Below are 24,481 nucleotides of genomic sequence, written 5' to 3'. Positions count from 1 at the left end.
AGTTTGCAGGAGTGGTATCGCAGGATTGGGCTTACAGAGACAGTTAAAATAACCACAGTCACTCTTCCACTCAGCAGTACCATCCTGTTCAAGAAGATAAGAGGTGAGAACAACTTTTCCAAGCACACACAATGTACGAGGATTAGTCCTAACACATCAGTACAAGCAGTTAATATACTCTCCAACAGGCTTCTATACGATTTTCAAACCAAGGAGAAAAAAAGCCTTGTCCTAGAATCATTACACAATTTATTGCTCAAGAGACGCTTCAAATATTTTACCGATAGCCGCAAAAGCTTACAAATCCAACATGCCTGTATTGTGCTCTGACACTACCTACAGACTGGAACCTGATTCTCATCTCAATCAAGCAACAACTTGCATAAGACCAAACCACATTCTGCTTTCCAGTATCAATTTACTGATAATTATATTCTAAACCCTATGCCTGTAATCTGTACAACATTTTATTAGTTCAAGTCTCCAACTCTGCTACCTTCCAGGTTTTAGCTTCTATTTCAGTCTAAGAGAAACCTGCCAAGGCTTAAGTAGCACCAAAAAAAAAAAAAAAAAAAAAAAAAAAAAAAAAACACCTTGCCATGCAAAAGTCACTAAAAGTCACTGTCATGTGAGCCCAAATTAGTTCAACCAATTAGTTCAATCTCTACACATGAAAGTAAAGCTGAAAATACAGCTAGAAGAAAAGTTAGATGTGAACAACATGAACAAGACATCTCCACTCTTAGCAGAAGTCTATAAGAAGACCCTTCCTACAACACCCAAGCTGTAAATCAGAGGCCCAGTGATCAAGCTGTAAGCTGAGTCCTTTCTCAAAAGGCACCCTGTGCACTCTTACAGCCTTGACACTTCTTACCCATTCCTGTAAGACAGAGAAAAGCAGGGCGAAAGACTTTTCAATATCAGCCTTTCGAGAATCATTTCTGCATTTTGTTTTCAAATGAACTTCTCTTTTGCATTAAATTTGCTAAGAAAATAACGCATCATTATTTCAGCCTCTTAGCCCTGCTCATGCATTCACCAAGCCATCCTGTAACTCAGTTACCTGCATCCAGTCGGGGAGTTTTTGTCAGGCCACCCTGGACGCTGCGTGGCTCAGTAATGCCATCTTTGGTGTCAACCATTCCACTTTAAGCTCTTCCAGCCATTAAGAGGAGCCAGCTAGTAACCACTATAAAATTAGCATAGCTATTTTTTCTCTGTTTACTTAATGGGAAAGGGAGAAAAGACCTATTTAGCTTCAGAGATCATACTAAGCACTAAGACCTACTATTCGCACACCAGAATGTGGAACAAAACAGCCTTGTAACCTTAAGGAGTAACAACCCCACATAGTAACAAGGGTTTGCAGTAGCTGACTCCAGGCAAAGCAATTGGATAGCTTCAGGATATGCAAGCACACGAATAACCTGCCATGGAGGCAATTCATTAAGTGAACTTACCCTCCATGGTGCTCTAATGGCATGCGTATGCTCGCTCCCAAAAGGAAAAGAGAGGGTGAGCTCCTTGCTTTGCTGCAGAGCAAGAACTCCGGTCCGACACCAGCAGGTAGTTACTTGCTCAGCATTACTTTCTGCTTTAGGTCACCTCACAGCAACTTGTTTGTACAGCTACAGGAGATAATGGGCGTGATAATGGGCGTAACCTTCCAGTCTTGGGAGATAAAAATTCAGTCAACCAAGAACTACCAGTGGGAAGAAGACAGACAGATCCTCAAAATCCCCCAGATTTCATTTCGAGTTTGCTAAGTGGATAGAGAAAAGACTTCCAAAGTTTAAACACCTTCTGAGTTCCTCAGATTTTTTATAGTGAATGTGTTACAAAACATGTCTTTACTATACAAAAAAAAAAAAAAAACTTGCTTTCCTGGAAATGAACGCTACACAAAATATATTAATATCTTTCTGATATAAACAGAAGTTAGAAGCCAAGCCAAGTTAGCCATCAATGCCCTGAGAAAATCAGTTCCTATTACATATTAATTTGTCGCTAGTAATGACTTGATTACCATCCTTACTCTAATAGGCAGTACTTGTTTTGTATCGATCATCTCTTCGCAGTTAAGCAAAGTAGCAGACATCAATCTTAGCCAAGTTTTCACATGTATTTCAAACTTGCTCATGAAACATATGTTTGTTCTGGTGTTCATAACAAACCCCCACCCAGCAAATATACTCAGATGTAAATCAACTTTACAGCACTACAGCGTCAAAGTCAGCTCTAGGATAAATTAATATTCTTAATGTCAAGAACAACCTTCAGCAAATAAGTAAAGCTGCTTTCATCTTTCCTCCTGGACAGCTCAACATTAAAGTTCAGGTTGCTGGAAGTGTTTTGAGAAATAGTCCCAAGTGTTTTGAGAAATAGACCACTCATTTTCCAGTAAGAATAAAGTCTTCAGAACCAATGCCTGTAATTACTTCTGAAAGTTTCTAGTGGCTCATGAATGACAAAAACAGCAAGCCTACGCAGATACCTATAAAATATTTGTGTCTTGTTCACTTTCCATAGTTGAGATTAAAGACAAAACCTTGAAACGCTAGTGTAGAAAGTTTGAGATGTTACCACAGGATTTAGCAAAAAGGTGGAAAACAGCACTCAAACTGGCAAGTTGAAGATCCCACTGTGGGCACAGCACACAGCAAGAACAAGGAAACAAGTCAAACTTTAAAGATTAAAACTTCCCATTAGAAGACTGCCATATCAGAACCTCAAAAATCATCCCCCAGATAGAGTTCGTTTTGTAACTACAGTGCAGTTACAAAAAACAACTTCAAACTTTACTGAAAGACAGATTTTAGTGAAACTTGGCAGCTTTCCTCATGAATGTCCTTGGAGCTGTTAAAACCTTTTACAGGCTGTGCTGAGATGTACAACATTCTACTAATGACAGGCACAAAGTTGAAACAAGTTACAGTGCTGAATAAAACCTGTGATCCAACTTGTGCTAAGAGATTAGCACACCAAGACATGGTTCACTACCAAAGCAAAAACAGAGTCATTTACCTGCACTTCAGTCTGCTCGTTACATCTGTTCTCACAGTTGGGCAACCCTCAGAGCTGGAGAGGTTGTGACACTGCCATCAGGAGCTAAGCGCTTTGCTATTGCGGAGAAAAATCCCCATTCCTCCTTCTCTCCAACACACCTGCATTTATCCACAGTCCAGGCAGCTCGAGGCAGTGCTCCTGTTCTTACTAGGACATGGGGAGAGCACAGACACTCAGGTATCACCGTATCTTGCTCCAGTCAGTAGCACTTCATTAGTCTAGTCAGTAACGAAACATTAATCACGGATATTGAACTGGAACACAGGGACCACAGTCACCACACGGCACCTGAGATGTATCAGCCCCCCTACGAGATCTGGCTCACGCACTCCAGCCCACCTGACCCAAACAGGAGCAGCCTCCTGAACAAGGAGAGGGCAACATATCTAAAAGAATGCTTTCTGGGTAGTTCCAGCACAGAACAGTTTTTACATGAACTATTTCAGAAGTGCCTATAAGCTGCCAGCAAGGGAACAACATGAGAAGGGAAGAATCCAGCCTTCTGCAACACCCCTCTCCCTGCTTTCAAAAGATTTCCAGTTGAAACACCAGAGAGCTGTGGCTATTATTTAAGGAGGGATTATAACATCATTAGTGACTTTACTGTAAGCTGGAACAGAACAGCTGTTAAGCAACACTTGGTAGTGGTACAAGAGAAGTTCTAAGCCTCTCCTGTTACATTCCTCTTCTTCCAACTATTCCAGTCTACCACACTCCTTTATTTCATTATACAGAAAGCTCTTCTGCAGGCAAGCACAGATCACCCACAGCTGTACAGGCAGACCCTGTCAATTAAGCTGCTCCATGCCTAAAATACCTAAGCAACTTAATAGTGACATGCTCTTGTTTCCATCGCTAGTGATGACATAGCTACCTTAAAGGCCACTTATTACAGGTGTGCTGGTGCTTACTCTGACCCCAAGAAAGTTAAGCAATGGTCTAAACACTTTATCTAAGATTATTAAGCCACATACTGCTGAGAGCAGAGAACCACCAAAGAAAATTCAGCAGCGCTAGCAGGGGAGGGAGTAAAAAGAAACCAATACTCAAGCAATTATATCCTCGATTTCAATCTCTGGACTGCTTTAAGTCATTAAAATTGCAGCGCTGCCAAACATACCCAGCCACTTCCACACGCTCAGTAGTTTTTGCCTTTTCCTCCCTATAAGAAAGTCAGCAGAGTGGCTGCCCTGCACCTGCCAGTTTACAGCGCTGTTAGACTTCCCCATTCCTCACTGGCTGGCAGATGAAGCCACTCAAACCAACAACGCCACATGGCACCTGCTGGCTTTTGTTTTAACCGTGCCCAGTTCAACCACTCCAACAAATTAAGCGAGAGTTGTACGGAGATGTGAGAACAGTTCGGTGCTAAAACCTGATGCAATTCGGATTTAGTCTGGTAGTCTGGTTTAGTGTGGTAGCCTGGTTAAGTCTGGCAGTCCCTCTGCAAGCCCTGGGTCCTCCATAAAATGGATTTACGGTGGGTACAGCTGTACAGACGAAGCTTTTGAGCTATCCTGGTGGGATATCCTGGAGAAACGAACCCGTACAAAGGCACATATATAGCTGTAGAGATGAGGCGTTTGAGCAGCGCTGGTAAGACCCCCTAAGGGAGACGACCTCGCGCAGAGGCCCTGTGCAAACTCCGGCCGCAGAGCTGCCCCCCCCGGCCCAGGAGGCCGCATTCCGGCCGCCAGCCCCGTGCCAGCCGCCTCCTTCCCCGCACCGAGGGGGGAAAGCGGCTCCCCGGGGCCTGCCCCGGCTCCCCCAGCGCCACAGACCGAGCCCAAAACCCCCGGAGCCCCCCGGATCCCCCCTCCCGCCATTTTGAGGAGGACCGGGGGGGGGAAAGGAGAACACCCGGGGCCTCCCCCCCCACACACACACACCACCGGGACGCGGCCCCGCGCCTCGCCTCGCCGCCGGGAGCCGCGCGGGCGGCCCCGCTGCCGTTAGCGGGCGCCTGAGGGCCTCGGCGGGGCCGTTGGCGGGGCCGTTGGCGGGGGGGGGGGCGCGTTACCTGCGGGCTCGGGCCGTTGGCGGGCCGGACCCCTGCGCCGCGCCGCGTCCCTGGCCGCCATCTTGTGCGGGTTTAAAATTAACTCGCCGTGACGTCAGAGCTCCGCCGCCCAGGCCTCGCGCGGCCGCCGGCGGCGCGCGCGCTCGCGCTTCAAGGAGCGGGCGCGCCGGGTCCTAGCGCCGCCCGCTGCTGGGAAGGGGCGGCCATGAGGTGTTCCCCCCCACACCCCCCCCGGCTGTGCCCCAGCAGCCCTCACAGAGTCACCTAGGTTGGAAAAGATCTCCACTATCACCCGGTCCAACCTCTGACCTAGCACTAACAGTCCTCCACTAACCCATATCCCTAAGCTCTACATCTAAACGTCTTTTAAAGACCTCCAGGGACGGTGACTCCACCACTTCCACCCACCCCAATGCCTCACAACCCTTTCAGTGAAGGATTTCTTCCTAACATCCAACATAAACCTCCCCTGGCGCACCTTCAGCCCATTTTCCCTCATCCTGTCACCAGGTATGTGGGAGAACAGACCAACCTCACCTCCCTACAGCCTCCTTTAAGATATCCATAGTGTTTCATTAATCTACAGAAGGGTGTTAGGCTTGTTATTAAAGACCTAAACATTATTCCTGCTCAGTCTGAGCGACCATGGCTTCTTCCCCTGGTCAATGTGAGGTGGGAGCAGCTTTGCAGAAAGCTGGCTCACCACAGCCATGTACCTGCTCCCTCTCTGTAGAGGTCCTGAGTTACACTGCCTTATCCCCGAGACACAGCTTCCAAGTGACAGCAACCACAAGTTTTAATTAGTCTGGACTAAGTGGAGGTGGAAGGAGAAGTCAGATCAAAAGCCAACACGCTCTCTGTTGTGGCCTCACAGTTATTTCTAAACCACCTCCAAATCCTTCTTTTGGTAGCACCTTGGGCCTTCATCACGTTGGGATCCATCCCACTTGGTGACAGTCCCTGCCTGAGGGACCTTAACATCCAAAAGAGCTAGCACAACCAGAGCAGATAACTGCAGGAGGATACAGCGGCCAAACTAATCTCACACATTCAGTTATTCCACTTTTAATAGTTAAAATATACAATACCATAAAACCATCAAGAAGAATTTCACTGAGCTAGACTTAAGTCAGTATAAACAGCAGCAGAATGCCACCCCTTCGTAGAGAAGGGCAGAGAAAAATCTTGCCATAGGCCTCCTGCAGTTTAATATCCCTGGCTTATTTGTGGCAGCGTGCTATGGAAAGTGAGTGCGTCACTGCCCGTCCTTCTAGCCTCATCCCAAGTCAACAGCAAAACTTTCCTTGACATCAGAAAGGACCGAGAACACACTCTACTTCCAGTACGTTTCCCAGTTCAGTTGTTAGTAAACAACCTTATTTCTGATCAAGTCAGGAACAGTTTACGTGGAGAAGTGTTTGAAATACTGCGTGTACAGATGGATAGATTTCTACCCCATGCAGTAGGATTTGCTGCTGCTGTAACGTGAGAACAGAAGTCAAGAACTTAGAGGTCAGAAGGCTCCAGCTTCATTCTGTCCTGTTCCCATGAAGAAAGGAGATGTTCTCTGAGCTAAGAATTTTGCCCCCAAAATGTTAACTCCTGGCAGTGAAGGTCCCCATCTCCACTACCCTCCCAGCTGCTTGCCACTTTCCTCGGAGGCAGGCTAGCAAAGAGTTGGCGTTAGGACTGCTTAAGCCAAGCATTGACTTGACACTAAAAAAATAAATACTGGATCAGACTCAGATTTTTCACACTTTTCTGTGTAAAGCACTTCTCTATCCCTGTCTCTAACCTTTGTGATGCTGCTGGGTTTGCTTAAGGTGACTTTCAGGGCGACAAATCAGCAAGCCCAACACCCACCTGAGTCACACTGAACACCACGCCGGGGCTGGGGAATGGAGCAGTCTCCCATCCTAAAGGGCAGCGGGTCCTGGGATGAGCTGGAGAGGCCTCTAGCAGAAGTATTGCACTTACCAGTGTCTCTCCTCATCTGTTCAGGGCTGTGGAGTCCAAACAAATGACAGGGCCGGTCTCGCTCTTCCCTCCAGGCTGTGCAGGGCTGTAGGCAAAGCTGAGAACAGCCAGCAGTGAGATAAAGGTGGTTCTTCTGGCAAACCCCCCTGTCCTCAGCAAGAAGACATCCCTGCTGCTGGCTCTGGGAGCAGCTGGGGGGGAGCTGCTACCCGACCAGACACCGCCGAGGCAGCCACGTCACTCAGCCAAGCCTGAGATTTCCTAACAGCCTCCCATTGAGAAATCCACCCGGCTCTCAGGCTTGCTCACGGAGCCAAACGCATGCCCCTTAGAGCTAGGACAAACCCCACAAGGCCTCTCATCTTGCTTTTCCCACTGAGACTCACCCAGGCTACAGAAGACTCTATAGCAAACCTTGTTCCCTGCCCACACACTGGGGCCTGCCCGGGCTGGCTGGCATTTGCCTCACCACCTTTGTGGGGACCCCAGCCCCACAAACAAGCTCGGTTTCCTTGCTTTTTTCCCTCACTGATGTTCTCCGCTCCCCACAAGCGCCTCTCTCAGATGTGTACATCACACAGGTGATCCCAAACTCATCACATCACCAAAGAGCGCTGAGCACAGCCCTGAGCTTGTAGCTATGTGCGTGTTTGCTGTGGTGTGGAGCAAGCACATGACTTAAGGTTTGCCCAGGCAAAGCTAAAGTAGAGCTGAGCTCATATCCATGCCAGGTTGGATACCTTCAGCCCTGCATGAGCACAGAAATACGGGGCACCGCCCCTACCTGGGCAAAGCAGCTTACCTGCAGAGAGCTCTGAGGAAGCAGAGAGGCTGTTGGGAGCCAAACGAGAGTTAGGAAGAGGAGGAAAAAAACAATTTACCAAATCTCCTGAACCTGCAGCTGTCCTGCATGCCTAAAGGAGAGGCCGTTTCAGCTGGCAGCAGCACATGTGCTCAAGAGACACCGAGCAGCCCCTCGCATACCACTCATTTATAGCAAGCTGAGTGGGAGACACGTCCCATCTCCCCCGGTGATGACTCAAGAGCTGCTCCTCTGGGGAGGAAGGATGAAATATCGTTGAATTTTAGCTGTTGTCGGAGCAGCTCAGAGCGTGTTGCTAGGCATCAGCTGCAGGAATTGCCTGCAGGTGCTTTCGCGTGAGGGGCTGGGCCAGTTTACTGCCACCCCCCCCCCCCAACACAAAACTGGGATTGCAGCCCCAGTGCCAAGCACCTTTGAAGCGGGGCGTAATCCGTTCTCAGCCCGAAAGAGTCGTTGCACAATCTCCCCAGGATTAAGGGGTTTAAATCAAGGGGCTGTAGCACAACCAGGGGAAGGGCAGTGGGCAGGCTCCAGGGCGATGCTCTGCACGGTGGTAGTGCTTTGGGAGGCTCTGCTCCCTTCTCTGGGGTGGTGGCAATCCCACAGGTGCAAATGGGGAGGAAGTCTTCTCCTCTGCCCTGCCTTATCAGGGTGATTGTCTTCCCTTATCAGGGTGATTGAAGTTTTCAGAGGATTGAATAACTAAGTGGTTTACTTCTGCTGCTGGAAACGAAGAGCTCTAACCAGCTGAAGCTTTCATGTGCAAACATTTACTCAAACTAACGCCTATCATTTGGCTCTGTATAAACACGGTGCAATCTCCATCTTGCTGTTATGCAACAGCATAATGAGATGTGGCCACCTCCAAAGCCTGGGCTCCATGCTGACTCTTACAGAGGGTGCAGTGCTGCTAACAGAGCACTAACACACCTGCAACCCCCCGGGCTGCCCACGGTCGAAGGAGATGTCTCAGTCTACAGGCAGCACGCTGCCCCTGGCCTTGCCCAGAGGCTGCGTCTGCCTCTGGCTTCGTGACCTGCCTGTGTGCAGGTCAGCGACACCAGCCTGGGGGTGGGGAGTGTGTACACACGTGGCAAATGGCAGCATGATGAAATGTTTCTCCACAAAAGTTTAATTTTTTTTTTCACCTATCCTGGACCTTTCTATGTACCTAGGGGTTCAGGTCCCTTTGGTGGCCTTTCTGAATGGCTCCTCAGCCCAGCAAAGCCACCAGAGAGAAAAGACTTAGCCATCTGCCTGGACTCTAGCTCCCAAACCTCTTGTCCTAGAAAAAGAGGGATTGCTCCAGCTGTCACTGCAATGCCCATCAAACAGAAATAATCACTGAACCAGTAGGGCCTCCCCCCAGGGCACGGAGCTGTTGTGCTCTGCTGCTACAAACAGCAAGGCTCTTGGCTCACAAAGAGGAGAGCTCAGTGGTGCCCACACAATTGGTGATACCATGCTTCAGTCCACATTGCTGGTGCTTCTTCAGCATAAAAAGGTCACTTTACCAGAGCCGATTTGGGATGAAAGCATCAATTTAGGGTCTCGTTTGGGAAAAATGCTGAGTAGACGTTTTATTATTTAATGTAGTGGAGTGAGACTGACTGCTTGGCGTGCTGCCCTTGGAGCTTACCTGAGCTTTCGCATCGCAAGCTAACTCCTCCTCCCCAGGGCCAGGCATCGCTGGCTTGTACTGATTTGAGTAAAGCGGTGCAGCTCTACACCCGGGGAGGGTGTTTTGCATTGAGCCCTGTGCAGGCAGACCTGGCTCCTGGTTGTTTGCAGGGCTGAATGTGATTGCCCCGGTGTACAAAGGGTGCTCATTACCCAGCGGAGTTTATTTGCATCCTTCACAGCTACGTGACTGGGGCTCTGCTGGGCGAGATTTACAGGTCCCACAAGGAGGCTGGTGGTTCATTCCCAGGGTTTCAGATGGTTTCTTCCAGTGCAGGTCCAGACTAGCTGCGGGAGAGATGAGTTTTGCTTAAAAGAGGGGTTCTGCTGTGAGTTCCCACGGCCCAAAAAAAAGCTGAGGTGCAGCTCAGCCACAGCCTACCCTGCCCTGCTTGGCTTCTCCCCTGAATGGGAGAAGATTTGGGCTATCTTGAGCCTTACCAAGGACACAGGTAGCAAAGCCCAAGCTCAAAGAGTCATCAGCAGGAGCTGGTGTGAGACCCTGTAGTGGCTTCTGGGTCTCTGGGGATCAAAGCTTCGTCCACCAGCACGATGGCCTTAGGAAAGGAAAGGGCTGGCTCGCATGTTCTGCTCTGAGCCAGGCTTGGTTTGGGGGCACAATCCTTAACACAGGGCTGAAGCTGCCTGGATTCAACCTCTGGCATCAAATCCAAGCCCGGGGCTGAGCCTAGACATGAAGCACCAGCCCAGCTCTGCCACCTGCATTTCCAGATTCAGGCCAACCTAGGCCAAGCCTAGGACACAAAGCAGAATGTGCTGCTTAAATCCGCCTGGGTTAACGTGTGAATTTAATTAGATCGAATCTACTCTCAGTAAAAACTAGATTATGCTCTAGAAAATGGTGTTTGGTCTTTCTCCAAGCCCCTTTCAATGCACCTGAGCAGGGGGCCTGCACCACGGCCGTGGGTAACTGCAGTGAAACAGGCGGTCGAGCTTTAGCAGTACCCAGAGGATGGGGTGAGAGCAAGGTCCTGTTGCCTTTGGCTTTATGCCAGTCTGACGCAGAGGTTGTCCTGCCCCAAAACTCCTCCATAACATGGGAGAGAGTGGGGAGGGCAGAGCATGGGCAAGGCACAGTCACAGGGGCTGGTACCTGCCCGCCCCAGTCCTGCTCCCTGGCTTGCTCCAATGCCATCAAAGCGCACGTGTCCTCGCAGAAGAGCACAGTGCAAGTTTTTTTGCCGAGAACTGCTCATTGAGAGTGTGTCTGGGTCCTCCAGGAAGACAACTTTTCCAGAAGTAAAATGCACTCAGGCGCTGTCCTTGCTCTGTGCACCAGGTCAGCCACAAAAGGCCAGTGTGACAGCGGCTTTCGGCACATCGAGGTAGTTTGACAAAAGAAGGCTCCAATGGCTTATCACAGGAAAAAAAACATAGGAAGATTTGGAAATAATAGTCAGGGGGATGTCATCTGTTTTGAGCGGATAAGTAACGTTAGCTTGGGAGAAAGAGAAATAAAGAAATGAAGCTTTTTACTCCTTACCTGGTTCTCCCCACCTTGGGTAAATGCAGCCTGGGTGTAGTAGAGGGTTGGCTGCCCAAACTCAAATTCGTTGGAGATCCCAGGATGAAGTTACAATCATTTGTTCTCAGTTTAAACAGTGGGTGAGCACCACAAAGGATAGCTTAAGATGTTTGGAAAGGTGTTAAAAGGAAAGCAAGCAGGATTAAACAACAAAATAGCTGCGTTAAGCCAGAATGCCTCCCTGGATCGCACGAAGCCGGGCACCGAAGGACCTGCCAGCAGAGAGAGATGAGCACACGACGTGCTGCAGCTTTGCAGCACCTGGGCTGTGAGCAGTGCACCGTAAAGGAAAAGCAGGGCAGCCTGCTGTGGGGGCAGGTGAGCCGTGTGTGTGGCACGAGTGATCTGCCCCACAGCAGCCTCCGGGATGGAGCAGAAGGGACCGCAGGGAACCCATCCCGTGACTCCCCCTCTGCTTTGTAAGCATCGTTCCTACACCACCCCGACACCGCTCTGTGCCTGTCGGAGCAGGATTTGGGGGCACAACGCAACTGAGGGATAACTCGAGCTCCCTTCATGCCATCCCGTCACCCCCCGCTGTCTCCATTTCCCCTCTACCCTCTGAGCTGGAAACAAGAAGAGCTCACCCTGCCCTGTGCCAGTTTGTTGAGCTGTTCTCCCTCACCCTCAGGGGAGCACGGCCACCTGCCAAATCTCCTTATTAGGAAGAAAATACCCAGCAAAAATAGGCTAACTAGCTGTAAATGCATGCTCAAGGAAGGCAACCCCAAGGCAGCAAGGCTCACAGCACGGCGCGGCCTCTCCCCAGCTTTGTTTGCAACATGGATCACCCCTCGCCCTTCCTACAGCGCTCCCGGTGTCCTCCACGTGCTTTTTTTCAGCTGCTTTGTTCTGCAGCATCTTTGAAATCATTTGCACAGGGCTGTTATCCAGTCCCAGGTGGGCAGCAGTGCCCAAAATCGGCGACTTGAGAGTGTGAGGGTGGCCCAGCCCCAGTTTTTGCTTCACCACAGCTTTGAGAGATGCAGAGAGCAGCTCCCTGCTGCAAACAGCACGACGCTGGGTTTGCAGATAGCTCGTGCCCTTGTGAGCCTGCTGTGCCAAAAGCAGCTGGCAATGGGGAAGCCCAGGGCAGCAGCGAGGATGGGACAAAGCACGGGATGCCCCAAAGCATGTAATTGCTTTTCCTGCTCCTTGCCTGGGGTACAGCAGCCCTGCAAAGCACAGCCTGTTTTCCAGGCAGCTCCACCGCCAGCTGCAGCCACCCGGCAGGCACAGCGGCCCCGGACGATTATTTAACAGGGGATTGTATAACACACGTTACATTTCTGTCCCTGACCTCAGCCCTGGGACATCTCCCACCCGGAAAACTTCCAGGCTAATCTTTCAGACCTTGGGGGGGAGCAGCCTCGGGCATCTGACACCATCCTGCAGATGATCGGGGGGGACCGGCTGGCTCCGGGCTGCCTGGCACACCCCAGATGCAAGGGAAGGAGGAGAGGAGGGAACTTAACACCCCACCACAGGCCTAGGGGTGGAGATTGCTGGTTTAGACCCATCTCAGCCAGGAGCAGTGAAGATGTCCGGCTGTTAGTAGAAGGAGAGGGGCTTGGGAGGATTTAGCAAGAGCCCGTGGTTCTTTGGGAGGCAGGTACAGGGAGGATGGGGCCAGTCTTCCCGAGAGGTCAAGGCAGTATAACATAAATTACAGCCTGGCTGGTTCAGGCAAGGCATGAGGAAAACTTCCCCAGAAGGATGGCGCAGACCTGGGACATGTGCCCGGAGAGGAGGGGTCTCCATCCTTGACATTTTAAGCCCCAGCTGCCCAAAGCCCCTGCTGCTCTGCCCCAGCCCTGCTCTAAGGGTGGGCTGGATGAGAGATGTCAATGAGCCCCTTCCCACCAGCACTGCTAAAAAAAAAAAAAACAGCCCCAGAAAATTAAAAAAAAGGTTCAAAAGGCAAAATCTGTTACTTAAAATCCCTGACTCTTTCCACAGCTGGGCAAGGGAGCCAGCTGCTGCAATGTAATTAAGTCCAAGCATTAATCGAGGGGCCTAAAAGGCACGATGCTGTCTGAGAAGCAGGGATCTGAGCCCGAGGGCTGTGCCTGTCAGCTCCAGGAGATGCCACAGAGGTAGGCAGCACAAACCATGCGTGCTTTCAGAGAATCGTGGTGGTTCTTTAACCCAGAAAACTTTCTGGCTGTTTCAAAGCCGAACTGCCCTCACCCCTTGGGTTAAATCTCGGTTGGCAGAAGCAGCAGCACCTTGCTCAGAGGGGTTTGATCATGCAGAGCTGGTTTGTTTCATTTACAGGCCATGAGGAACTGCTGGCAGCTTCCCTTCCCCTTTCTGCTCGCTCCTGTCCCCGGCCAGGCAGCTCCAAAGCACCAGGGCAGCTTGTGCAAGAGTTAACGCAGAGCCTGGAGGTGGAGGACGGTGCTAGAAATGCCAAACTGAGCTGCCCTCCCCCAGGAGTTACAAAATCCATGGCCAAGGTTAAGCGCCGTGAAAGACCTCTGGACTGGGGCTGCCTCTTCGGGAACACATGCCCTGGTCCGCACAGGCAAAAGGAAAACAAAATACAGCACCAAATACAGCAAATGCAGAAGGAAAGGAGAGCAGGGGAGAGACCAGGCTGAAGGCAGGGAGGGCGATGGCTCAGCCAGACCAAGGTGCCGAGGTTTTCACCGCGTTACGGAGTTGCTGTGTGACCAACACCACTCACCTCCTGAAACCCTGTCTGAGGCCAGTTTCTGTTACCTTTAACGAGGACAGAAACCAAAAAGAAGACAGACACCTTCCCCAAAATAACCAACAAGGGGTATGTCACACCCAATTGTTTTCGTTTGGCCACGCGCTACCTGGCTCCAACGTTGCAGCTGGCCCTGGGCTTTGCCAGGAGCGAAGGCAGCACAAAGGAAGCCAGGGAAGGGGCCAGAGCTCGGCAGCAAACAGCTGCTGAGACCGAGCCTTGGCCGGGCTCCTGCTGTGACCCAAGGAAGTCTCCAGCAGCATTCACATTCCTCCCTCGCCAGCCTCTCCGTCTACAGCCCGTCGTGATGGTGCAGTCTAATGTCCCCTCGCTAAACCTCTTCATGTTTATTTAACAAATTCTTTTCTGAGGCCCCACGCCACTGCATCTGGTCACTGGGTCTTTTTCCATTCTGTCCCCCCGTGGAAGTGAACCCATTTATTCTTCCAAAGGCAGGCTGACGTTTAGCCACTTTCCCTGAAGCATCAAGGGCATTTGCACACGTCTGGAAGCGTATCAGCTCCCCCAAGGAAAAGGGATGAAACCTCCTCCCTCGCCTGGTAGATTAAGTTGCTTACACAAGTGGAATCAAATCCAGGTTTCTGGGTTATCTAGGGGAGCTCTTTTGCAACGCTGCTTTTTAGGAGAGGGGTTGCAGAGACGCCTTCCCTCACACCCCGGAGCTGGCAAGGCTGCAGCAGAGATTCAGACGTCGAGTTTTCCAAGGCGGGGGTTTCTGGATAACCCAGAGAGGATTCCCAGGGCGAGGATGGGTTTCTGCAGGAACAACAGTACACACACCACCCTCTCCAAAGCGTAGCCATGATGGGCAAGGCATGGGCTTGCTGCCCTTGGCACACTCCTGCAGTCTCTCTTCGCTCACAGATGTCTCGGCAAACTGCCCCGCACGAGCCCGAGGGGCTGTCCTGGCAAATAACAGAGTGCTCGGGCAGCTGGGAGCTCCTGCACACGTCTGGCTTCGTACATCCCTGCGGTGATACAGCACAGGGACTGCAGGAGAGCATCCTGTGACCTCGAGCAGCCTACGAGCACAAAGCAAAGGCAGAGTAAAAGCTACCTAAAACAGGGCTCCTGTACGGTGTTACCATCCCCAGCCCAACCACCAGCCTTTGGCTGCAGACCCTGCCCACAGCTGAAGTGCTGGGAGAGGTGGGCACAAAGGGACCTGAATTCCTTGCTGCCACCTGCTGTCCCCTGCCAGCAGGGCAGGGCCCTCCACAAGGCACTAAAGACCCCAAAGCCTGGCCTAGAGACCCAGAGACACAAAACCAGGAGCTTTCCTTCCTAATCCTCCTGGTCACACGCTCCAAAAGTGCATCTGATGGAGTTGTCAGGTTTGAACATTGTGTCAAGATTGCCACAAAGGCTACCAGACCCAAAAGAGGCAATTTATTTGCAATTCCTCAGGCAAAGGAGGCTGAGAAGACACCGTACGTGCGTATGTAATTCAGAAGCAACTTCCAGTCATGTAGATGGTATGAGCTGGGCTGTGCCTAGCACACAGGGAATCCAGGACTATACATAGAGAGCCATTTTTCCATCTTCTTTATTAAATATGGTATCATTTATTTGTAAGTAGAACTAGAGGCCCTGAAAGCAGCCAGGAGAGGGATGGGAGGCACAAATCCATAATGGGAGGCCCGTAGAGAAGTAGCCACAAAATGTCACTGTGGCAACAGCCCCCCCCCATCCTTCACTGCCCTCCTGTACTCACTTTTACCAGGTTCCTGGCAGAAATCAGCAAGTCCTCACCCACACAGCCCATGCAGGGACAGGTTCAGGCTGCGCCTGCTCCCCACACCAGCACGACCAGTCCAGTAGCATTCCCTGAGGTGCCCTGGGCCTCCCTGACCCGAGATAATTGTAGTGCCAGGAGGGCAAGCAGCCCGGCTGTGCCCGTGAGGACTAGCACGCTTGTGAAGGTCCTGCAAGCTGAAGGGGCGAGCTGCTCCTTCACTAGCAAACCAGGTGTTGGCACTGCACAGCCCCGGCTACGAGGCTGGCTCAGGGTTAGTGGTGGCGTTTGGCTAAACAGACTCCTTGCAGAGCTGCGAGGACAGGCGTGGACAAGTTCCTGTACTACTGGTGAAACTGGGAGCTCTGGGCCGTTTGTTGTTATGGCTCTGCTGCGCCCTTTTTGGCTCATGAGCTAACCAGGCCTCAGCCCAGCCCTTGCACATGACTCAACACAGGAATGGAAGAGGCTGACGCTGTTGGAAACACTGATTTTCATGGTGTTTAATAGGAATCCAGCCGATACAGGGCTACAGGCAGCCACACTACCACTGGGGAGGTGGTAAACATTAACACCTGAAGAGGAGAATAAGAGAAGTAGCCCAAGTGCTTGCAAAATGCTCCCTGTGAAAGGTTTATCCTTACCGGGATGCTCACTAGAAAGGTCCGCAAGGGAGAGTTCCTGGAAAGCTCAGGCTGTTTTCAGCAGTGAGAAATGGAGGTTGTGCAGGTGGTCCTGGGACTAGTGCCACTGCTCGCTCTCTGCCAGTCTAAAAGAGTAAGGTTAGCTTTTACTGTCCCTGCATACCCCAACGTGCCTGCTCTATTTCCTAAGAAGCTTCAGAATATGCAGAAAGCAAAGACAGATGAACAGTCTTTGCTTGAAAGCTTTGAGAGATAAAAAGGAAGAGCTCTCTTTATTTTTAATGACATGGTCATCAAGGATACAGACGGCTGGGACAGGTGAATGCAACGCTCGAGCATAAATAGTTTGTCATGGCCTATGCTAGAAAAGCCATGGGGTCACACCTAACTGTGAACTTGGGGTCCATATCCCAAAAGACACAGGGAAGTATCACCTCATTTGTCTTCATGGAGGGAAGCTCATCCTTTTGGGTGTTAGGGTAGGTTTTCATTATTATTAGATAAAAGCTGTAGCTGTTAAAAGCAAGACTAGAGAGGATGTTATTCTGAAATGCTTTGAAATAAATCAATAGCAGAGTCCTAACCTAAATCCTGTCATTAGTTCTTACTGCTTCATATTAAGAAAAAAAACCACACACACACAAAAGGAAGCATTAGAGGCACAAGAAAGATCTTTAAAAAGGCAGACAACTTTAGCAAAAAGAAGATGAAAAACCTGCAGAGAATTATTGGGCGAGATGAACGTACTTAAGTATAACTAAAATATTCTGGTTTGAGCTATATCCTCAGAGCTCAAGAATTTATTTCTAATTTTAAAAGCTCCTCCCAAAAGAATAGGTAAGTAAGAAGTGAAAGCTCAGTGAGTGGGATTCCTGCCTTAAACTAGTGAAGAGTTTCAGGTGCCCATGGTTCAGCCAGCAGCTACACAGTAACTTCAAGACAGATTACCCAGGCCAGTGTCTGACGGGGCTGTTTCTCAGCCTCCTGAAGCCTCTGGTGAGGGTGCTTATCTGGAGCTCACTGATTTAATCTGATTTAGCAGTTTCAGTGCTGTGGTTAACAGAAGAGAAAATAGAAGCATAATCTATATTACATTCAAATCCCTGCATCAGCACTGTAAATTTAAAAAGGCCAGAAGTTTACACTTAGATTACAGGGAAATCATCAACTAACACGAATTGTGCTTCCTAAAACATCCAAAGCCTGCTGTTTTAAAAGCCTACGGGAGAGAAAATGAGTCCCACAGAGAGGAGTTTTAGTAGGCAAGCACCCCAACTAATAACTTCTAGGGGCTTAATTGATTGCTATGGACTTCAATTTGCATGGAGCACAGATATTTGCAACCTACTTTTCTTACTAGGTTAAAGAAGGATGAGCTCACTAATGGAGAGAGGAAACGGTGGCAGGAGAAAATAAACAGGTAATGGCTTACATGAAATTAAATAATTACATCTTGTACTCTGCAGCAACTGCTAACCTCAGCCATCCCCCACGCTACAAACCCACTGTAGTGCTATGGTCTGATGAATTCTGCTATATGGCCCCTGCCAGGACCTATTGATATTCCTGGATGCTTTGGAAAAGAGGGTTAATTATCTTGCTTTTTAATGTACCACGTAGCTGCTGGCTCCCTGTCGCATTTCTGCAGTACTCATTCCCGTGTGTGAAGGCCCATTCAGGCTGCAGCTGCTCTACAAACACCAGAGAAGGAAAAAGTTAAATAAATCATGCCAGAAATGAAGACCTCACATCAGCAGCTGCAACGTTCAAAAGGAAGAGGAGAGAACCTATCTAAATTAATGCGTGGCTCTAGCCCAGGGAGCTGGCAGTGAAAGGCCAGCCCAGGAAGGCTTGGCATAGGACAGACACCAAGGCTTTTTGAACGCAAGAAAAGGGACTGAAGTTATTTCCCTTAGAGGAACGCAGCCAAAGCACTACTAATCCGGCTGTGCTAGGTTCCTCCACATCCTGTGGGAATCACAGTCTGTGGAGAAAGAACCCTTTTATTTTTAACGGGGAAAGAGCATTATGCATTAGGAGACTTAAAAGCACAGAATATTTCTGTTCCATTCACTTGCTTATACAACTGTCTAGGAATGGGAGCTCTTTACCTTTTACAAATCAGCTGCCGGACTCGGGGCCCTCATCATCCCCACTCCTGAACAGCTATTTGCTTCAGCTTACCTTCGTCGCAGACTTTGTCCCCTGCCAGCTTTAGCAAAGAACCTGAACGGCACGCCAGAAATAATGCCTTGCCACGTGAACACATCTGATCACCCCTCTCCACAAGTGCCAGTTTTCATGGTGCAACTGAGAGCACGGTATTATTTTACTGGCTACCTGGTGCATCTAGGGTGAAACAGGTGAGGCAAAAAAAACAAAAAACAAAAAACAAAAAACAAATCCTTTGGTTTACAGGTGAAGAATGACACCAAAAATTTCTCAGCTCAGCCTTCCTTTGTGAATATTAGCATTTTTCACAGTTCAGTTGACTCCCAGACAACTTATTATGGAAGCAGAGGTGGGCTGGGATGAGGGTAGATTAGTTTAAAACATGTCCTCTTAACAGTTGAGAGGAAAAAATGGCATAAGTTAGAAGAAGTGAAAGAAGTGCAAATAACCTCACTTCTAAGACAGAATGGCCTTTAAACACGTGCAGCCACTTCATCTGGCTGCAGTTTAACATCCACCTCTCATCCTTGCCAGCACCCGAACCAGGAGACAAATGCAGGTCCAGTGAACTGTGCTCACCCCTTGTTCCTTTGCGCCTCCTTTCCAGGGGTCTCACAGCAGCTCTTGTCTCTTGCTTAGACCAGATTAGTCCACACACTCATGAATTCCACGACAAACCAGGTGAGACAATTTACTTCTGGCATGCTTTTATTCACTGAGGCCTTTCTCAGTCTTGGAGCAATGCAACCTACAATATAGAACAGCATTGGCAGCGAACCAACACACCTGAAGCACTCTGGGGAGCACCAGGCTGCAGTGGTGACTTTAATTTTTCTTTTCTTTGGGGCTGTTACTCACAGGGGATCTAAATCAAGATTTGTCTTGTTTTTAGGGCTGACAGATTATTATATTTAGCCAGATATACAGAGGGCAGTATCAGCTCCTCTGTGATAACACGCCAGGGTTTGGTCAGAGCATCACACACGACAGCTGCAACGTGTAATTACTGCAAGGCAAATCTTACAGCAGGACACTCCCAAGTTACCTTTGAGATTCCAGATCTGTGAAGGTGGAAGGCTCTCAGCTTCAGCATAGCTGCATCTACTTTAAGGTCAATAATCAGAAGAATTATGTTTTCTGCATTAAGAACTCTTCACAGAAAGCAGAGCCCATAACCAGGTTTTATTTTCCCATGCCTTCTTGCACGCTATTTCTAGACAAGGCCATGCCAATGCAAACAAGATTATTTTTAATACCACCTCTGTAATTGCCAAAAGGGAATAAACCAACAGATTGGGTAGACATAAAAAGCTGGAGCGTCCAAAAATACCCGAGTAGCTACCGATGTAAGAATACAAGGTATTTTCAAAAGAAGACTCACGAAAATCCAAGAGATATTTAAACACAACCCAGAAGTGGAAAAAGAAATGAGCAAGTGTGTTTGTGTTCTCAGACTCCAATGTATTATTTAAAGGAAGAGACTGAATGTCTCCTGCTAAGACATCATAATATTCAAACAAATTCAAGCTCTGTTCACAAGGAAACACACAGCAGGAAAAGGAGCAAGTTGCATTTAATTACAATAGAGGGTTTCAGCCAGTTACAAGCCAGCTTACCCCAAACATCCCCTACTAAAAGACAGAATTAGCAACATCACATTAAGTTGTATCATTCCTTTCATGAAGTAAAACACCCGAACATTTCCTGAATGGTTCCTTTTAAATCTTTTCTTATATCACCCTAGTGATACACTCCATCTTGCTGTGGTGGTATAGAAAGTCAAAAAGCAACTCTTCCCAATTCTTGCATGTAAGGGGAAATGAGTACAAAGAAAGATTAGAGTACCATGAAAGAAGATGAACAGATCTCCACCTCAATGTATCATTTACTTCCAATGAAAGGTGAGCAATTAGAAAAAATAACCTTTTTTTTTTTTAAACAGTGGAACAGACGTGAATATATTACAGCGTGAACGCAAGCTGCTTGCAAGCAAGAAATATGCATAGCAGTGCTCACTATTTTGCATATATGGCTTATGCAAAAGGGACAGAAAAAACTGCATTGAGAGACCTTAGTAGTTTAATTTTAATCTGACAAATACAGTAAGTGGTAGGCTGCCAAATTACACACAAACGTCACTCCCCTCGGAGCAACTCTTTACCTGCCCCACTGCTTTGGCTCTATTCTAAAGAGCAAGATTACAGGTGAACACAGACCTCGATTTTGGAAGGAGGAGACCAACCTCATTCCTCCCTGAGGACAGCTATCTATCCTTGTGGGCCCAGGAAATGACATTATTTTCTTTTTACAGCCAGAGACCAACAAGGAATTTTCATGTTCTCAACTTTTACATGAAGAAGATGATTATTTTATGTAGGAAGAAGGTTAAACAACTTCTCAGTCTCTACTCTTTTCTTCCCCACATGGCACAGGCTACTCATTTTGCAAAACAGGGACTTCCAGTTGGTGTCACGTACTCTCAGATACACCAAAAGCTAGTCTGTTTTCAGTGTTTTCAGACTGATCTGAGCAGCCACAGGAAAGATGCTGTTCACCTGAGCATCTTAGGCACTGAATGCTGTGATCCACCGAGGATACAGAAACATTAAAGTGCTTTTTTTTCTTTTTCTTTTTTAAACCTGAATGCTCTTAGGGTCACATCCTACATCCCAAACCGGACCAACAGATAACACACTAGTTTTAATGCTTAACTGCAAACCACTTGACTTCTCAAACAACATTGATACAAATAGCAATGCAAGTTATGACAGGAGGAACTGGTTTCCACAGAACATTCAAGGTGATGGAAGAGAAAGGAATGACTGGGAGAGATGTTTCACAATTAAACCACTTGGCAGCACAGAACACTAGTACCCAGCACTACTGGCAAGTAGCTGGCTATGGCACATCGCCTTCCAGGCTAGAGTTCTCTGGAAGCAGTTTCTGGGAGAAAAGCACTAAGGCTGAAAGAGCACTAGCAGTGCCACTACAATGCAAGTCTGTTTGTCATCTTCCAGACTAGCGGCCGGTATTATTCCAAACCTTGTGCAGAAAGAGTTGCCAAAGAGCAGCAGTCCTTCAGTTCCCAGTTCAGATGTATTAGAAGCCTGCTTTGAACTCCTGAAATACTCATTACCTGGAACATGAATAAAATGGAGGCAGACAGGATGAAAATGAATCATAGTTGATGGGAAAACCTGAAGAACAGCTGACATTTCCCCTGGTGTCATTACGTGTATTTGCCTTGAAATTAAAAACGGGGAAAATCTAGTCTGTATTTAAAAACATGTGCAATGCCCACAGTCTGTAAACATACTGCAACATACTTTCTCAAGGACAAGCATACTGCGTTAATATAATTTTGCATAAAGGATGGATACGGATAAAATCCATAAAGACAGAATGAAGGACTTGTGTGATAAAAGAAAACACCTGATGAAATTATTTGGATCACTAAGAGCGGAACTAAAAGAGGCACTAAACACTTTGCTGCAAAATCAGAAAGGGGAACAAGCACCAGGCCTGGGACAAGAGCTCCCAGACTTCCTGCTTGGATTCCTGTTTCTGGGGGTTGGGCCCAAACAAGGTGCAACTTCAGTTCTAGAAGAGAGAACTGAGGCGCCGAAGTCCTGGGACACAAGTAACTCATTTTCCCCAAAGTGGAAGATTTCTCATCTCACTAGTTTCACATCATGTGATTAGGGTTATATTCTCTGAACCCCGCAGAGACAACCTCAGTTTAAGCGAGAGGCTAGTCAAGTCTATTCACCCTATGAATCCTTCCATCATCGTAACAAAAGTGTAAGGTAAATCAGACAAAAGTAAACATTGATAAAGGAATCCAGTGTAAATGAAATCAACAATCCAGGTATGGTGGGGCTTGCTTTTTGTTTTAACTTTTTCCACCACCTTGATTTCTACTGTGAATAATCTTCTGTTCTCATATATCCAACTTTTACCATTTAATAAGTCATAATAACTACTTAAAAGAATTCAAAAAGGATATGTTAAACACCAAGATTTAAATTTAAGTTATGGAAAATGAGGATGAACACACTGATACAAGCTTGCAATTTTAATTTTAAAAAGGCCCCTATGGTGGGACTAGCTATAGATGCCATCATGCTAATGCAAACTGAAAATAGTTTTTTTTTTTTTAAAAAAAAAAAACACACTATAAATAAGTATGAATTCACACCATACACATGTACAATTAATAATTTGCTATGTTAGCTTTGTCTGAACTATAAATCAAGTAAGCCTACACTGCTAAAAATTCAGTATGTGCAACATTAACCTGATTAAAGCGCTTTATAAATACAAGCTTTTTAGAATTGCAACATACTTCACCACTTAACATACTGAAAAACAAGTTCTACATTTAAAATTCCAATGTAACAGTTCTATTTGCCAATTAAGACTACAAATGGAAAAATACTTGCTAATCTTTAAACATCCTCAAAAACGCAAATATATTTCAATTTTGGAAGAAAACAATGGACATTTTAAGGTCTGAATGGTACGCTGCCTTGTTTACACTACTGGTGCTTCCTTAGAGATCTGAAGATACTACACTAACGAAAGAGAGACTTTGTAGTAAGCTTACAACACGTATTTCTTAGAGGCAAAAAGAAAAAAAAATCTGTTTAGTATTTTATGAAGGAACATCCATTTATTATAAAACAAGATAAAAGATATTAGAATTAAGTTGAAACAAGGCAACATTAGAGCAACCACTTTAGAGCTTTGTGAACGAAGTGTAGTTTCAAACTTGCAAATCAAGGTGAATGTAGCTCTTAACATGCAGTCCTCTTCTCTATAAATGCGATGAAGTAGAGAAGCAAAGCTTCAAGGTATAAGGGTTAGAGCCATCTGTCAGGAAACAACATGGAACATGCTCAGTAAAGTGCCCTGTGCATGGCTCTCCTGCTGATCAAGGAAATCACCTTGCATAATCTGACAATTTTACCACTTCTGTGGATGTAATGCTTCCCCCCAAACCCTCAACAGCCAGCAGACACCAGATGACCTCTAAGTAGGTGTTCTTTATAGTTTACCAGCATTTTTTAGACATAAAAGCAAAGTGATGGGCCTGATCACAGGGAATGCAGACAGAATTCCAAATATCGTACTATACACAAGAAAGACTTCGCCATTATTGCTGTCTGCCTTCCCATCTGAGCTGTTTACAAGAGTAGTGTTCAACAGACAGTTTCAAAGGCAAATTGCATAAATATTTCACAAAGTCAGGATTTAGAATTTCTATCAGAGATAGAGTGACACTGGACAGTATTTATGCATGTCTGATGGGAAAAAAAAAAAAAATTAGGACACCCAGGACTTCCCAGAAAGCCAAGCATAAGATAATCTCCCTTTACTTGGAAAGGCTGCCAAGTCCCACAGCCAGCACACGGTTGGTACTCTCAGGTCAAGGAAGATGCATCAGCCAACCTTATTACAGCAAGCCTTAACAAACGGTCCTTAGTTTAAAATATTGTGTTTTCCAGCAATAGCTGTATGTGATTACACATCAGGGTTTGCTTTTTTTTTTTTTTTTTTTTAAATGTTGAAAGAGTAAATTCTTCTGTTGTCTAACTTGACCCCAAACTGAGAGATAAATGTGAAGTTGTGAACAGTATGTTATCAAGAGTACCTTAACGAAAATTCCTGCCCCTGAAATAATTTTAGTCCATTATTGAGAAGGTGCACAAAGGTGGGGGAGATAGGAAAGATTTAAGCTAGTGAAACTTGCCAGGCAGAGACAAATTCTTAACAGCTTGGAGAAGGTAGCTTAAAATAATGTTAGGCACCAAGCTGGATTCAAAGTTATGTTGGTGAACACCTGGAATAATTCCATTTACTTCTATAAACTGTCTTAATTGTCCAATGCAGATCTGTCCCACTGTGCATTTAATTAGCAGGTGAACTCCCTCTCCATTCTTACTAGTTTGGCCTCCTTCTTATTTAGTTTGGCCTCCAAGTTTCCGATTTGAAAGAGAACCCACTACAGGAGCACTGAACTCACAGCAGCAAGCTGTGCAACTTCCAATAATCTTCTACCCAAAGGTATTGCAAATTTCT

General features: G+C 47.4%; 2 protein-coding genes across 12 annotated transcripts in view; both read right to left on the bottom strand.

The window, feature by feature from the left end:
* ATL2 (atlastin GTPase 2) overlaps positions 1-8,140 on the bottom strand; it is a 41,453-nt gene extending 33,313 nt beyond the window's left edge. For 3 of the 10 annotated variants that reach the window (XM_084515472.1, XM_084515471.1, XM_084515470.1), the window contains exon 1: positions 5,087-5,214. In XM_084515472.1, the coding sequence (XP_084371598.1) occupies positions 5,087-5,147 (61 nt within the window). In that variant the 5' untranslated portion in view covers positions 5,148-5,214. Of the gene's footprint in view, positions 1-1,460; positions 1,623-5,086; positions 5,215-7,063; positions 7,161-7,449; positions 7,563-7,865 lie in introns of those variants that run through there. The other 7 variants (XM_084515462.1, XM_084515458.1, XM_084515463.1 and 4 more) reach the window with 5 other exon arrangements.
* An 11,815-nt stretch (positions 8,141-19,955) lies between these two features.
* The window catches only part of HNRNPLL (heterogeneous nuclear ribonucleoprotein L like), a 29,242-nt gene continuing 24,716 nt past the window's right edge, over positions 19,956-24,481 (bottom strand). For both annotated transcript variants that reach the window (XM_084515868.1, XM_084515869.1), the window contains exon 13: positions 19,956-23,272. In XM_084515868.1, coding sequence (XP_084371994.1) covers positions 23,217-23,272 — 56 coding nt within the window. In that variant the 3' untranslated portion in view covers positions 19,956-23,216. The remainder of the gene's footprint in view (positions 23,273-24,481) is intronic.

This window comes from Aythya ferina, assembly GCF_964211825.1.
Source record: "Aythya ferina genome assembly, chromosome: 3".
Classification (NCBI taxonomy): Eukaryota; Metazoa; Chordata; class Aves; order Anseriformes; family Anatidae; genus Aythya; species Aythya ferina.
Note: the sequence above shows the minus strand (reverse complement) of the source record. Positions and strands in the feature narration are given on the sequence as shown.